The 16895-nt window shown below is 42.4% G+C and overlaps 2 protein-coding genes and 1 long non-coding RNA gene across 5 annotated transcripts in view; 1 reads left to right on the forward strand and 2 right to left on the reverse strand.

Annotated features, from left to right (window-relative positions):
* Positions 1 to 3994, forward strand: part of PSMD6 (proteasome 26S subunit, non-ATPase 6) — a 5169-nt gene extending 1175 nt beyond the window's left edge. Inside the window, exons 3-8 of the mRNA XM_019536705.1 lie at positions 279 to 424; positions 912 to 1131; positions 1247 to 1355; positions 2124 to 2292; positions 3470 to 3547; positions 3674 to 3994. Coding sequence (XP_019392250.1) covers positions 279 to 424; positions 912 to 1131; positions 1247 to 1355; positions 2124 to 2292; positions 3470 to 3547; positions 3674 to 3770 — 819 coding nt within the window. The 3' untranslated portion in view covers positions 3771 to 3994. The remainder of the gene's footprint in view (positions 1 to 278; positions 425 to 911; positions 1132 to 1246; positions 1356 to 2123; positions 2293 to 3469; positions 3548 to 3673) is intronic.
* On the reverse strand, positions 433 to 10057 carry LOC109311205. The gene is made up of 4 exons (XR_002101448.1): positions 8857 to 10057; positions 8552 to 8674; positions 5377 to 5531; positions 433 to 873 (listed from the first exon to the last, which is right to left on the reverse strand). It is a non-coding gene; the product is annotated as an uncharacterized LOC109311205 (long non-coding RNA).
* Positions 10058 to 10066: 9 nt separating this feature from the next.
* The window catches only part of ATXN7 (ataxin 7), a 73740-nt gene continuing 66911 nt past the window's right edge, over positions 10067 to 16895 (reverse strand). For all 3 annotated transcript variants that reach the window (XM_019536703.1, XM_019536701.1, XM_019536704.1), the window contains 2 exons: positions 15489 to 16437; positions 10067 to 13530 (listed from right to left, as the gene is read on the reverse strand). In XM_019536703.1, the coding sequence (XP_019392248.1) occupies positions 13513 to 13530; positions 15489 to 16437 (967 nt within the window). In that variant the 3' untranslated portion in view covers positions 10067 to 13512. The remainder of the gene's footprint in view (positions 13531 to 15488; positions 16438 to 16895) is intronic.

The following is a 16895-nucleotide window of genomic DNA, read 5'->3' on the forward strand; positions in this document are numbered from 1 at the left end:
GGCACGGATTGAGGCGTGCCCCCATTGAGGAGAGCGGGTGACAGACTCCCCGTCGGGACGGGGGAAAGCTTTGGGTCCCAAAATATATTGTGGAGAATGGTTTTGTCCCATCCCCTTGAAAGCACCTTCCTGTTCGGTGCCAGTCAAGAGGCCTTCCTTCTTTCCCCTTCTGCACATCCTCTCCGATCCCAGCTTTGAACTGCAGGGGTCCGCACCCTCTCCTGGACGGTGACTTGGTCCTTGCAGCCTCCTCACGTGGAGACATGTTGTCTTGCTAGGAAGGAGCTCTGACGGCTTTTCGTAAGACATACGACAAAACTGTGGCACTAGGGCATCGCCTGGATATTGTTTTCTACCTCCTGAGAATTGGCTTGTTCTACATGGACAACGACCTCATCACACGCAACATCGAGAAAGCCAAGAGGTATCGTTTGCTCCCACACCCCTGGGGCCAAGCAGCGCAGAAAAGGGTTTCTGGGAGAAAGCTTCTGGTAGGAAGTGGCTTTGAAGGGTCTCATTGCTAGTGTGCTGGCAGCAAGCAAAGTTACCCAGAAATTGCATCTCTGGATGATTTCTGCTATCCTGCTTATTGAGAAAGCTATGGTTTTAGCTACAGACATAACAGAGCTGTGTCTGCAGACTGGGGGTGACATAGATGCATGTGTGAACCCATCATTGCAGCAGTAAAGATAATGTATCTATTTTTAAGTTGAAGCTTGAATTTTGCAGAAACATGGCCCCACTCACCAAGGAGAGTCTCCCTCCTGACCGCAGCGTTGCCAAAGCCCTGATTTTTGCAGCGTAGTAGGAACCACCACTGAAATATTGCGTACTCTCGTGTTGTTAAATCCATCGCTTTGCTGTACTTGTTTCCTGTAATGAAACAAGCGCTTTTGTCTGTTTGTTTTAAGCCTCATCGAGGAAGGAGGAGACTGGGACAGGAGAAATCGCCTAAAAGTCTACCAGGGTCTTTACTGTGTAGCTATTCGGGACTTCAAGCAAGCAGCAGAACTCTTCCTCGATACAGTATCAACGTTTACATCCTATGAGCTGATGGACTACAAAACGTTCGTAACGTACACTGTTTATGTCAGCATGATTGCATTAGACAGGCCTGACCTTAGAGAGAAGGTAGGTAAAGCAGATGACTCTCCTGATTCAAACAGATCCTGTTTTTTAAGACTATTTATCTCCTGCCTGAGGCTAGTAGTGTTTAAACCTAACCTTCTGTTTCGATTACTTTTAGGTCATTAAAGGGGCAGAGATTCTGGAAGTGTTACATAGTTTACCAGCAGTACGACAGTACCTCTTCTCCCTCTATGAATGTCGTTACTCTGTCTTCTTCCAGTCACTAGGTAAGAGCGTATGGTTTTCATACATCAGTATCTTTCCCCTGTGCTAGTCCTGTAAATGGCTTGCCTCAAATTAACACGGGTTTTGTGATAGCTGTATTGTCAAACCGCTTCTAGAGAAAACCATCGGTTGCTAAATACAGCTTTCCCTTTGCAGCACAACATGGTTACTTTTAATGTCTGCTCCTTTTTTGCCAATGTGTTTATTGTGTACAACACCTTGCTTTGAAAATGAACGTTCTGTGAAAACTTAGAGGCTGCTCCTTCAAAAAATATAATCTATTTACAATACCGTGGGCTGCAGGGTGGGGAAGCCGACCACAAATTCTGTAGCTCAGTTCTTAAAAGTTGAAATTGCCAGTGCCAGTTTCAAAGGAGAGATTTCATAGCAGGCTGCTGCCATGGCCTTTCTGATCCAATTTCTATGCAGAGTGGTGAAGTAAAGAAAAAACTTAATCTGTTCTGTATTACGGCCAGTTTTCATGCCGCTTGGTATAAGATCTGCAAGTCTGGCTCCTGAAATACCTCGAGTTAACAGGTCTTGCTCTTAATACTTGTATTTTTAGGAAAGCTTTATTACAATAACCACACACCAAGTAGTAGCTTGTCTTTCATTATAACCCTGAGGCATGCAATGATCCAAGATAACTACCTCTCATGTCATATTGCTTATTTACCTGTATTAGCCATTTGGTTTGCTTAAGCAGGAAAAGATCAACACCTCCCCTACGCGGAGTGTATGGATTACAGTTGTGATCTTTATCTTTTCAGCTGTTGTAGAGCAGGAGATGAAAAAGGATTGGCTGTTTGCACCTCACTATCGGTATTACGTTCGAGAAATGAGAATCCATGCCTACAGCCAGCTCCTAGAGTCTTACCGATCGCTGACACTAGGGTACATGGCAGAAGCCTTTGGAGTCGGCGTAGAATTCATAGATCAGTAAGTGATGGGGACTGTGCAAGTCAAGAGACTAGTCACTGATCATTTATAAAGTGATTTGTTCACTGTTAAGAAAATTCTGTCCTCTTTCTCACTATCTTTGGCTTACACAGACCATAAACAATCCAGGCTTGTGGCACAAAGTTTTGGTTTTTTTTAACTAGCCTCAAGGTTTAGTAGAGAAACCAGTTTATTCAGTCTGTAAAAGCGATTGTCCCATGTTTCCCTTACGCTCTGGGTTGCATGGGAAGTTATTTGATACTCATACTCTCAAATGAAGCATCATTGGTTCTTTTAAGTATAGCACAAATAAATTTTCAGATGAAAGTGGATACATTTGAATTAGGGGAGATAAGAACAATATGTATGTTGTGGAAGAGTATTTGTTAATGAGTAACTTGTTTCTTTTTTACCATATATGTCACTTGTCCCTGTCCTGCCATTCTCTTCCACCACAGGATTTATGTTCTTTTCTTTCCTTGGCCCCAAACAGTCTAGCTCATCTTTCTCTACACTGGCATTTACTAAGTATATTTTGTTCCCCTTTGCTCAGAACATGAACGGTATATAAGCTATCAACACTAGTTTGTTGCTTTAGGATGGCTTTTAAAAATTTGCTGGGCCAGAAACAAGGCTAATCTCACCAGCAGTCTGTTAAGCAAATAATCCAGCATGTAGTGGAATATTAGAAAATGGCATCAGTTTGTATAAGGTTTTTTTTTAAAGAAATAAAAGCATTTGCTGGGATAAAACTTCCCATGGGTGCACTAGAAGCCTGGCCTGAGTCGGGAAGGCTGACCAGAGGTCCTGCTCCAGGATAGGAGGGTGGTCATGCTAGCTTTGAAGTAATTACAGTACACACAACTCTTAATTTAGGTGGCTTCCCTCACTCAGATCTGTCACACATTACAGTGCCAGATATTCACGCATTGTGCAACATGTAGACAAGTAGAACCCCACCTCTCCAAAGATCCAGAAGAAAGGCAAGGGGCAGCTTAAAAGCAAAAGGGAGTAAATGAGAAGAGAGGTGATTACCTACGGTCTAAAACGCCTTTCTGTAATCCTACTGGGAATCAAGTTCAGCTGTTTCTTCAAAAGTGGAATACGATGGGAACATTGCCCAAGCTGCTGCGTTATCTATATCTTTACCTTGTATTTATCTTTCTTTTTAATTTAGGGAGCTTTCAAGATTTATTGCTGCTGGGCGACTACACTGCAAAATAGACAAAGTAAACGAGATAGTAGAAACCAACAGGTACAGTATCTGTCTCTAGAAACTGCTGGTGTTTAAATCTGTGCATTCTAGCCAGTTATTAGATCGATAACTCCTGGTATAAAATGTCCTCTCTCAATTGCACTTTTCTTTTTTTTAAATCTATAGGCCTGATAGCAAGAACTGGCAATACCAAGAAACCATCAAGAAAGGAGACTTGCTGCTAAACAGAGTTCAGAAACTTTCCAGAGTAATTAATATGTAACTTTTTTTAACAAGGGAATGCAGAACTTTAGAAGTTCAAGGCTATTTTGCAAGTAGTCTATGAATATATTGTATACTTGGTATACTGTAAGCCAAGAAAATTACAAGCAAGACATAGGTAGGGTTTTTACGGTGTTCTTCATTATGTACACAACTGAACTGTATAAATGTCCCATTTATGTTTGTGGACCAGTTCATTTATTAAATGTATAATACAGTTGATCATCTCTTGTAGTGTGCTGTATTCATTGTACAACGTTTCTTTCTATACTGGCCTTCTAAACTTAATGGAGCCAAGATCTGTGAGCTAAGAAAAACTAGTAGTAGGCCTAGAATCACCTAGGGTTTTTTTTGGGTGCAGATAAAGAGATTGCCCAAACCATTTAGTAGAAAAGGTACATTTCCGTGGCATCCAAAGGCTGCACCGTGCAGAGAGAACTCTGCCTCCAGCTCCTGCTCTTTGCCTGTCGTCACTTCACAACAAAGTGGACAACTGAATGAACATGGAGAGGGTTGGGACTACTGTGTTAGTCACATGGGTTGTCATTCTGGACATGCATCAATTGAAGGAAAAATGTGAACCATGTGCACATAAAGGACAGGAAAGCCCTAGCTATTTGTCACAGTTTTGTGATCTGTTGAGACAATTTGTGGGTATTTTGTGATTGCTGTCCGTTCCAGTACTGGAATCCCAGTTCCCACTTCATTGCTTTACCTCCTGCAGTAAAATATAGCATGTTTCAGATTCGTCTTCTAAACCTTACTTTGCATGGGGCACCCTTCCTCAGTGGAAAAGAATCGCTGCCCTTCTGAGTAGGTGAAGCAGAGCCCTCCAAGGAACCCTGTCAGGGCTCCTAACCTGACAAGTCAAGCTCAGCTGATAACAAGGCCACCTTGTACGATGTTTCCAGGGACCAGATGAAACTGTAGAGCCCCTCAGCATTGTCCATTTGGTTACGGAGTTAAACTGCACAAGTAAATAAACATGAGAGTTCCACTTAACTTCTATGTCTTCCCAGGTGTATTTAACACAGCAACGGAGAGGGCAGAATCTCATACTTGACAGACACTGAGCCATAGCGCTTCATTTACCCAAGTGAGACATCACTGTTATTTTACCTTACTTAAAAGCAGCAGAAAAACACCAAATGCATATCCTTTGTACCGCGTGGCCATACCAGACTATTCCGTAGGTGGAATCAAGATTCCTAATGCATGATAAAGACTGTATGTGAAGACTCAACGGCTCTTAATTTTTTGTTCTTCCCAAAAGTGAAAGCAAACAACATGCAATACAGCAAAAACTTGTCAGAACACAGGGCAGCCTGGCATGTCTCTGTGAAATAGCACTGCTGAGTGTTCACAGCCTAAATACACTCACACCTTCCCAAAAATAATTCTGTCTCCAACAGCCTGGGATAATTCACTCCTGCAAGGTACCTTGATTAGCATTATCCACTGGAACATAAATCGCACTAGAGACAAGTACATTCTGTCTCAAATTCTCCCCTCGCTAAAGATCCCCAACCCTTGTTCATTTGTTTTCCTCAGCAGAAGACCTAGTGACCTAATCAGATGCCTGTGGCAAGAGCTGAAACAGTCCGTACCTGGATGATTTAAGGCTTTCAGTACATCTCAAGGCTTTCAACTATGCCAAAGGGTTGCAGACACAGGTGGTGTTGAGAAATCCTGGCCAAGTCCATTGCCTTAGAAAGCCACAGCTGCCTAGATTCAGAGAGCAGCAGTGCCTTACGCTGTTCACCTGCAAGAGAAAAATAAAAGTTGCTAGACAAGTCTTTCAAACAACCAGTGGGAAAGCTTGGGCTTTCCCTTTCCCCAGAGAGCAAATGTGTCATGGGCACTGCAAAGGATTTCTGGCAGTAGGGAGGCTGGGTTGTGGGGCGAGCCTTCTCGGCAGGCATGTCAGAAATCAGTCTATGCCCTTCCCAAGTGCCACTGCAATCCCTTCATCTGAGCTTTGCTTTACATCCTTCAGTGCAGGCAGCACCCTGTGCCTTTTCTCCTCCTCACTTTTAATAACTCTCCAGAGGCTTGCAGTCAGCAGCCAAGTGGCACCTGTTCTTTTGTTAACTCAGTCTCAACATGGCCCTCAATGTGCTTTCTCCAACCAGGACCACATGAGGTTTGACCCCGCTGACAGGCTGTAAGACAGGTGCAACCTACCTACCTGCTCTCCAGCCAAGACCTGTTCAGCCACAGTGGCGGAGAACAGCACTTGCCTACTTGTCACAATTCCCAGTCCTGGTTTGCATTCAGCTCAAAATGCATCTACAACCTCCAAAACAACATGCCAATTTGCAAGTCTGTGCCTGGAGGCACCTGGCCTTCCCACTTTGGTCCACACTAAGGAAAGCCTCTTTCCTTGTGCTTGGAAGGACGGGATGCTGCACACAATACAGAACATATTAGAGGGCAACACATGACTGGCTCCTATGGCCGTTAAAACTACAGGCAAGGTGGAGAGAGGAAGGAAGGAGGGATGTGGGATTTAGCATTGGTCATTAAAGCTCTCCAGCGCAACGCTTAAAATCTGGCCTGTGCATGGACATCCCTTGACATACCCAAGGGGGGCTTCTCTCTGTGAAGTTAGTGAGGCTGTGTAATTTAGCACCAGTTGTGAATATAATTAACAAGCCTAGCTTATCCATTTCATCTAGATAGGCCCAAATGAAACACCATGGGTCCCCACAGCAAGGTGCAAGGCAGTCTTCAGTACTTGGATGCTCCCCTGCTTATCACCATCCTAACCCCGAGTGCAGGGCAGGAAAAAAAAAAAAATCACTGTTACTGGAAATAGGGCGGCAGGAAAGGATGCAGTAGAGAACTGAGCTCAGGGTAAAGAGGAATCATGTAGTTCCTCATCAGAACTTGTGGCTGAAGCTTTGACCAGGCTTTGCCCCAGTCCACCCATTTTTGCCCTTGCTTAGTTCTGTTTCACTTCATCTCTTTATCTGCCATTCCCATGCTAGTTTTCAACTCTTATGACGACTTGAGATAGGATCCCACCCACCCATTCTTTTGCAATGAAAATCCAGGCTATTTATCAGTGGTGAATCAAAAACCTAACTGTAAGCAGCGAACCCAGGAACAGCACTCAGGCAAATTAGAGCCAAGGTGCGGATGGTGCAGTCACATGTGTTCAATCATATCTAGCAGCAGGATGATTGTAATAAATAACTGGTGGAATAATTACAACTAAAACTCAGTTCTATTGGCCTCTTTGGGAGCTAACACAAGCAGGAAGAGTTCATGGAGTGCCATAACACGTGGGATGGATGGGAGTGGCTCAGAGCTTGTCTAGCCTTGGAAGGCGTTGGAAGGCAAGAGTGCAGTCCGTTGTCTGGGTCTGTCTCTTCCCAAGGAAGGCTTGTATCTGCTGAATCTGAATCCACCCAAAAGGGGGGCAGAAATGTACTCAGCAGGGAGGAGTCTACTAACATATCACAACCTTTGCCCCAAAGCCATAGGAATTCAGCACAGGAATGATGATATTGCATAATGATATTACTAGTAGAACTAGCTACCATGCCCTTTTTATAGGTTGTTTGCCATCACAAATGTTTGGCTCAATTATTTCTCCCACACAAGGCCTCTGAGTTGAGCTCTTCCAAGCGGAGGTAGGAGACAAGCCACCCTTCATGGGTCTCAGGAAGGTCAGTGTCAGGTGGGTTTCACTTGACACGTTTTAGGCACTGGAGCCTATAAAGCTCTATAATGCAAGTTCCTTGCAACCTCTTCCGCTGTCCCTTACCAAGGTGCAGGGAGAAGCTAAGGCACCTTAGGAAGCTATATCCTCTTCAGTGCCTGGTGAGAGGTGGCACAGTGTTGGATGGCTGCTGGACGGCTCTCTAGGCGGTTCCCAACCTACAGAGAAGCAAGCTTCCTACTCAAATTGAGAGTGTTTAGGCTCCTCAAGGATGCAGACATCAGGAATGTATATGCACCATGCAGACTTCAGATCTCACCTTTCACCTGCCATTGTCATCCAGGAAGGATGCTTTTACTCTTCGAAACAACAGGCGAAGACTTTCTGGCTGTGACAAGTGGATTTCCAGCAGTGCTTTCTGCCTGAATTTGCAGACAGGCTCAAACAAACGGCTCAGAGCACGAATGCCCCCGACTCCCATGCACCAAAATGGAATAATTTCATTTAACATACAGAATGAAGTGGAAATTGGGCTTTGCTGTGGGAAAGGAAATCCAGAAGGAACAACAGAAGAAACGCACACAAAAGGGGGAAAGGTGAACAAGAAGGAAAACGGGGAGGGAAGAGAAAGGTTAGTGTCAGTGGTGTATGCTAGAGGTATATGCATTATCTCATTAAGCATTGCTGAATGACCTGAAAGAGGTACAGGACAATGCTAAATAACAGTGGTCATATGTCCTACACCAGATCTAACCTGCTGCCCTCACTGGGAGATCCACTGCAGATTGAGAACAGGGAGTTTTAGCATTCGTTCCTTGGTGTACCGACAGGGATTTAAAATAAAATTTGCCCTTTGCTAATCAACTCAATCCATGATAGTTTAAATCCCTACAAATCTGCAGCTTGGGCTGGATTGTAATTGAGGCAATTGTGACGGGCAGTCTGAAAACGAAGATGCCAGCTACCGACAATGAAGTGCCATCATAAACCCGGGAACTTCACCCGTCCTGTGGCTTGGCAGATCATTTTAATCTTTCCATTAGATGCAACATAAATTTGGTTATTAACCAAGAGTGGTTTAAAAGTCTCAGAGAAGGATAAAAACCCCGTTTTACCTGAATGAAGAGCTTCATCCTTTATTACAGAGATCTCCACAAGGCAGAACTGTGAGAAGAAACTGTTAGGAAAGACTTCATGCTGAAAGCCCCTGCCACAGCCAAACCTTGCATTCCCGACACCTTCGAAGAGAAAAGTCAAAAACAGTCTCCTCTGCATTACAAAGGCACAAGTGATACCCTACATGACTAGAGACTTCTGCTAAAAGTAAGAGCCTAGTCTTACAAACTGGAAGACCACCTCCCAGAGTGGCCTGCAGCACTGGGGATTTGTTTAGACATAAAGGGTGATCTGAGCTACTCACCGAGACAATTCTCATGCACATCCACGGCAGCTTTGATGGAGAAGGAAGGACCAGGTCCTATTCCAGGGGCCATGCCTGCTGATGGATGCTTTAGGAGCAGCGGTGTTTGTAACAGCCTCATAATGTGGCATGCCTGATGTACAGCAGTGAATTATCAATGTGGGCAAGCCCACATTCTTGGCTCTTCTGCAGCAAAAAGTACAGAAAGATGTTTTGAAAGGATGGAAGCACTGGTTGCAACAACGCTGCATGTCAGAACCCTTCCCCTATAATCCAGCATAACCTGTTTTGGTTGCTTTATGGTAGAGCGGTTTTACACAACTCTGGGGCAGGCGCCTACAAAGAAAAAGCCTCTGTGATACAAGGATCCACTTTTCCTAGCCGTACTCATCCCATCGTCCAAAGGAACGCTAGACGCAGGACCAGCCCTTACCAAATCTCTGCACCGAGGCACCACGAGGGATGCTGCTTTCCTTCAGGGCTGAATTCTTGTATAATGACGCAGAACCGTATCATGTATTTCATGCAGCCAACCTCGTTTGTTGAAAAGACCTAATTTTATTGCCCTGTTTAGTAACATCTGTTTGTTCAACAAACTAATCTTTTTCATGAAGCAAAGCACAACTTTTTCTTATAAATAGTATAAATTATTTTATTTACAGAAACTTGTTACAAAACAAATAGACTATATATTTATTTTTCTTTTAAATATCCAAAGTAATTTTTCTATCCCATGACATTTGTTCATGTACTATACAGCAGCCGACGCAAAGTTCAGCTGATCAGATGCTCTTGATTATGTGTACAAATTATCAAACTATTCACACCTTTTACACAGGAGATTGCTTTTAGAACCAGGCTCCAGCCTGAGCCGGACACTTCCGAGGCCTACATTCACATTGACATTATGTAGTGCTCATTTTTTTTTTTTTAAATTATCACCTTTAAAACGTAAAATGTTTCGCACAAAATGTAAAAATGATTATTTTCTGCTAAACAGTGAAACGTTAAGAATCTTCTCAAGCCCGATTCCCTCTCCCAGGACAGAATGAGTGAAAGACAAGAGATTCCTTGGCAAGAGAACTCTCACGGGAAGACAACTGCCTTAGAAATGACATTTGGAAATTACCTTTTTTTTTTTTTAAATATTTCAAGAGGTACTTACTTGGTTTTTTTGTTTTTTTGGGTTTGTTTTTTTAAATTTTTTCCCCCTGGAATACAAAATATTCTGAACATTTGCTGTTTCTCTCTTTTTTTTTCCCTTCGAAGTGGTGTAATTAATGAAAGAATAACCAAAAAGAGACAGTTGTGTACATAGCCGATTGCAAAAAAAATTTCTAACCCTTGGCATTGTTGTAAGATGCATTATCAACGGGATTGTTTCGACACAAATTATTCTATTCAAAATGCTTTACAAAACTTGCCAGCATTGATCTTTTCTCTTTGTTGGTTTTTTTCTTTGTTTGTTTTGAACCCCTTTTAAATCAAAGTTTTGGAAATAATAGGTAGGTGGAAAAAGCAAGCTCCAAAAGTTTCAACTGAACATTCAAGTCTTTTAAGGAGAAGCTGTCTAAACAGTCCAAGCATAAAACTAGTTATATCAGGCACTTTCAGTTTTTCCATTAGTTAAAACCACGAGACCCACACAAATGCGCACGCACACACACACGCACACAAATACTAAAAAAAGAGAAGCAGTGTGTCACTTAACTAAATGTGGTCTTCTGGGAATCAGGCAGCTGGTAAGCAATGCCAGCTAGACCGTTCAAGCCTCACCCTGCAATCAGGCTCTTCCACAAATTGGACTGCAGGTGCTGGCCTTTAGGTTATAGGTATCCACTCCCAAGACATGAAAAGGGACACAACTTTCACAAAACAGAGGCATCCCTTAAGTAGCAAAGTAGGCATGTAACTATTGGCTTGGCAGTGAACCACTTCAAATTATAAAAAAGGTATTTGCTTTTCTTTAATTAATTAATAAATAAATACTAGATGATCTCAATTGTACCAAAACTGGATATAAGAAAAAAAGACCTGTGCAAAAATACATATTTAAATATGTACAATCAATTAACAAAATATGTCTTCTGAAATAGGGATACTTCAATATTTATAATAGAACAAGAAATTCCAAAATAAAGATACAAAAGTACGTTTTTTTTCCTTTTTTTGTATAATTCTTTGTTCATCATTGCAGCAATTTTTTAGGTTAAGAAAACCGCAGGAGTCGTAACGAGAAGTTGGAAAGACTATAAAAATCGCATCTCTTAAATTAATACCAAAATCTGTCTAGAAACAACCCAGCCACTGCAAATTCAATTTTGCAAGGAAAATTAATTTTAAGCTTCCTTAATTATTTACAGTAAGAACAATGAGACAATAAAAGCTTCAGGAACAGTGTTCTGCTTATACCCAAGAACTAAAACGTAACATTTAAGTAGGTCTGTGCTCGAGAGCTGACAGAATTTGAGACGTCCTGGTTTTTATTCCCAAAAGCTTACCACCAGGGCCATAATGCAGCCAGCGTTACAAAATGGCTCCAAGCGAAGCACGCGGGCGAAGTACTAACTTCTTCGAACGTCTGCGTGTTCTTGAACCAGCTCCGATTTGCCATTATGCTTTCAGATTGACAGAGCCTTTCAGAACCTAAAAAAGTTTAATCACTGAAAGTTGCTAAGGTTCATTAATGGAAATTTCCGCTGTTTGTTTTTTTTTAACATGTTTAGTTGATCAAATTGACCAAATTGCACTTGTGACTGAAAACACCCAGGGCCAAAATTCTGGCCCCATCGGGACTGTGATTTCACTCCGAATGTGCAAGATCCAACATATTTCCCTTGCTCTTTTGTCAAACGAGCATATTGCTTTGGTTCTTTTAAAAGTAAACCAATCTCCATTTTAAACCATCCTTTCGAGTTGGGCACCTTAATTAAGCGTTAATTCTTTGTTCCTGACACAGAGTTATTTTTATGTTTGCATAATAACGGTCTAAAGTACTTTGCTTTGCTCATTAAATACGATCTTTTATATAAACTCAAAGCTAAAGCGTCTGCATAGAGGCTTCTTGTTGTTTTGCTGTATAATAATTCTGTAGCAAGTTCATCTTGGCCTGAAGACATTAACAGGTAAACAACCAGGCAACTGCTACTTTTAGTGGCTTTAAGATCCCTGATGTATTATGTGCCACTGTAACGGGGAGAAGGCTGGGCTTTGTGAACAATTTGCTAGGCTCAGATTGTCTGGTCTCAGCAATAGCTGGTGCCCCTTTAAGGCAGAAGAGAATATTCTTGGTTTATAATTTGTTTCCTCCACTTTGTCACTTAATAGAATTCCAGGTGAAGTTTCAGATCAACTCATCTTAAAATGAAAAATATCCAGATCAATTAAAATTATCATAATGCTAAGCCCTTTAAAAGGATTTCACTGCAAGGTGTTTTGAAGCAAGATAAAATAGCTCATAAAAACTGACTGGACTATATAAAACAGTAAAGCCTCCTTTATTCATCAAACATTTGCATGTATGGAAAGATGCCAGGAATGCATACAGGTTCACTTGAAGCTGAACTCAGTTGTTAAACCAGCCAGCATCTAGTGCAGCATCCTGAAAAATGGCATTGGGGGTGGTTGAAAGCATAACAAGTGTTAATGATTTGGTTACGTGAACAAGGCAGAAACTAATGGAAATTCTTTCAGAAAATATTTAAATATTCAGTTTTAAAAGGGCTAATTTTACAGGCTGAAGAATAATACCAACCTAATTCATTTGATATAGCTCTCTTTTAAAACAACAAAAGGCCCGGGGTGTACAGTATAGGTCAAGAAATATGTTCTTTGGGCATTGTTTTATAGGTTATTTGCCTTTGCCGATTTGATATTTGTGTATTTGGATCTCCTTCAGCAAAAGTAATTCATGTTTACTTTCTTTCGCCATCAAATCTTATTCAGAGTAACTGAAAATTGCTTTTGTACCATGCAAGTACAACTTTTATTTTTTCTATACTTGCTTTTGACCGATGGCCTCAATCAAGTTCTTAAAACTCCTGATAGCTTCTTATCCCAAATTACTTGCAAAAGGCTGGGCAAAACACAAACTAGTTATTTTTTTGAATTGTGCTATTTTTGTTTTCCATTAAAGGAACATTGCTATAAAAACACTAAAGCCGTATTCCCTTCTTGAGGGCTTCTTTTCATTGTGCCTAACACGCTGCGCCCCCTTCTCGAGGGATCCTTTCAGTCGATTAGCGTCTCTGGTGGCTGACAACCGACAGAAGACACCATCAGTTTAAAAAAGTCCACAGTAATGGTTTTCCCCACACATTCTTTTGCCCAGCCAATCCATGTTAAATAGTGGCAAGATGATGTACTCCCGTAAGGAAAATCTCAGATTTGTAGCAAGCAGTTCAGACCACCATTAACACTGATAAGAGCAATTATGTGGCCGAACTTCATCCAGTGTCCGTTTATAATATATTCACTGCTACAGACATGGCTTCAGGGAAATTCCTTGTTTGAATGACAGTCCAGTAGATTTCCACACCTGAGGACAATGGGAAGCTGGGATAACTCAAAGGCAGCTTGGAGTCCAGAATTCCAGATGGAGGTTTTGCTTGTAGTGAAAAGTGTCCAGTTCTTTTCTCACCATGGCATATTCAGCTATCAGGGACGTGCCTTTGGCTTTCAAATAAGCAAACAGAAAAGACAAATGAGTCAGCAAGCCAAGTGCAACGGAGGGAGTTAAAGATACAGCTCGTAGGACCTTCCTGGACAATGAGAGCCCATATCTGTGATAAGGACAAGGAACCACATGGCATCACTAGCATCTCAATCTATTCATCTGCATCCAGGACTCTACAGCTACCACCTTCTAGAGCTCTTCTCAGGGGAGAACCGGCATCCTACTCCAAACCCCCATAAACACCAAATGCGACTGAAAGTAAAGCATCTTCCCCCATTTACAGTGCATGGTTGAAATTAAAACGGTCAGGAAAAGGCAAAAAACGAGGCCTCTGCAACAATGAGAGCTCAGCTAAATATCCATGGATGGGAGTTTCTTCCTGCTGTCTGGTAAGTATGCTTGCCAGTGTACAACAGGAAAGACAAATCTGTTCTTCTGGAAGCAAGCGAGAATTCAGAGATCTTTCTAAAATAAACTTCACTGAGCTACCATCACTTCAGTTTTATGAGCTTCCAAAGTAAAGCCAAAAAAAAAAAATGAACAGAAGTGCATTTAGTACTGGAGGAAACTAGAGAACTTCCTCAATATTTCAATATGCCACAAAACATACTAAGAGCAATAACCTTATGTTGGCAGGGAGATAAATCTTCTCCATTTCTATCTCCTTTTTTAAATTCCTCTAGTTTCTTTTCCTTCAAGCAATCTTCCAGCCCACTTCTCATATTTTTGTTAAAACAGCCATACCATATTTTTCCTCAATTATTTTCCATTTTTCCTTCTCAAGATCCTATTATGTCTGGCAAAGTAGTGTTTACCAGTATATTAGTTCTGTTTTAGGAAATAACTGCAAAAGTGGCAGCATACTCAGGAGACCTGCTCTCTTCGTGGTATTCCCCATCATTTCTGCTCCTTCTGTTGACTGAGGCTTTGCTCGTGTTAGACACGTAATTTATGGAGCTCTAGGAGAGGGGCTGTATTTAACTTACCTGTTCAAATCAGCACCATTAACTAGGTTCACATTTATAGCATGCTATTTGTTCTGGAAGACAAAGGGTGCATCTACATATGTGCAGCCAGCATGTACCAATAAACTGTAGCGCAGTTTCTGCTAGAGTTTATTTCTCCTGCGTGCAGCATTTACATGTGTGCCCAAGACCACAGCATGTCGAGCCAAGGCAGAGCAGCCCCAGGCTGGCAGGGAGCCAGGCGGGTCAGCCTGCCAGCCCAGAGCTGCTCCGCCACGGTTCAACATGCTGCAGAGGAGCTGGCTGGGGCATGAGGGTGCTTCCAGTACGGGGCTAGCCAGCATGCAGCCCCCGCTACTGTAGCACCCTTGTTTGTGCCTTCACTAGCCCCAGTCACCATCTACACATCTGTTTTGGCACATGCAACTATTCTGCTGTAGGACACTACTTATCCCAGACAGTACTATCCACCAGCAGAGTTAGTTAATTTACTGTGCCCTAATACAGGTGCACGTGTAGACAGTGACGCTTTACTGCGGAGCTAATATGTCAGCTCCGCAGTAAAGCACACGTGTAGATGCACCCAGAATGAACCCAACAGGATTTCTTGGTTTTAAATACGCTCAACTCAGTTTACAGGGCTGGCACTCAGAAAAAAGTATTACTAAACATCTGAGTGGATTTCACCTGGTAATGATTGATGCAATACCTGAGGAATCCAAGGTGTTATTTTTTTCTAACATTACTTGTCAGAGTAAAGCCACACTTCAAGAAAACAGATCAACCGTGAAAATAAATTCACTGTGAAAAACATTTAAAATTATGAAACTCTAATAAGAAACTGCATGCCCCCTTTTAGTGAAAGGGTGTCAAGCTAACTGGAAGCAAGAGGTCACCAATGACAGCCTGCAGACGCTAGTGCGAGCCTGCAGATCCTAGAGCTAACCTCGTTCCTTAACTGAAGGAAACACCACCCATACAGAGTTTCATACCTGATGAAGAAGTGAATTGTTCATCAGTCCTTGTGTCCCTGCGATTGCACCGGTGTGTTTTGCATGAACGTTGTTCACCGGGGGCAATTTGGCAACCTTGTTTGCTTTGCTGCTGCTGTTGATGCTGCTGGAACCAGGTGAGCACTTTCTTTTCTTTCCTATGAATTTATCTAGGGAAGTATGCGAATGTGAAAAACCGCTGTGTGAATTGACAGTCAGTTCACTGGACTGGTGAACAAATGGCCCTAAGGAAAGAGTGGAGTCACTGCTGTTCATCATCACACTCATTCTTTTAATTGATTCTGCAGGGCTTCCGGTAGGAGGGCCCCTCCCTGACTGGTCGTGTTTGAGACTAACCGAGTTAGCTTTACTCGTCATGCAATTGAGGCCGACGCTATGGGACGAAGATGTCACAGACGAATGATAAGAGGTCCCAGAGTTTCCAGAGTTAACCACACAGTTTTTCCTAAAGGACTCTGTGGAATGAGAAGAAGGTGCCAGCAGTGCGGAGCTGTTTTTACGTTTCTTTCCTGAGCCGCCGCTGCTACTGTTGCTACTGGTGCTGTTACAGTCGGCGCTGCTAGCAGAAGATTCCTTAGGTTTAAAAGACTTGCTGGATTTCAATTTCTGAGGTTTGCTGGGCATAGGTGAAGGTATCGAGGAAAGCACTGTAGGTGTCGAAGGGGACGAAGACACTTGTCTTGATTGCATACTGCAGACAGGATCCACTGCACCCAAGGTAGAAGGATTGGCATTTAGTGTAGTTCCATGGGATGGTACCGATTTACTGTTAAGAGACACACAGGAAGGAGAAACCAACGCTGGCGATGACATAACTGTGCTGGGCAAAAGGAAACCTGATACACTGACATACTGTGAAGTAGGCATAGAGTTTGTCCGATGTGGGGCACGAACAGATGCTGTGTTACCAGATGCTGGGGGAATTTTCCTGAGAAAGAAAATAAAGACCATTGGTTTTTGTTTTGGGGATTTCTTCCCTTGATACCAGGGTATTTAGGTTTTGCTGCACTTGAATAATTAGCATTTGGCAAGGGCGATATATATTAAAACATTTTGGTAAACTGATTATGTTGCATACAAGTAAAACAGAGATTAATAGTCCTGTGCCTTTGACAGACTGAGTACACAATGAATACACAGTATACCTTTAACTGGAGTTCTCCAACTATTACTACCTAATTCTTGTAGCTCAGATTTTCCAGTGTGCTCAGTATTGGCATCACTCAGCTCAGTCAGATGAGTGAAAACTTTACCAGTGTAACAGGGACAGAGGGAGGGCAACACTGAGCACTTCTGGAAAATTATACCTCCTTTGGGATCCTGCACCATTTCACACAGACAGAGAAGCTGTTCTTTGTGGATTAATCCTGTAGAAAGTTACCCCCA

Source organism: Crocodylus porosus, unplaced genomic scaffold (assembly GCF_001723895.1).
Source record: "Crocodylus porosus isolate Cpor-Errol unplaced genomic scaffold, CroPor_comp1, whole genome shotgun sequence".
NCBI classification, from domain to species: domain Eukaryota; kingdom Metazoa; phylum Chordata; order Crocodylia; family Crocodylidae; genus Crocodylus; species Crocodylus porosus.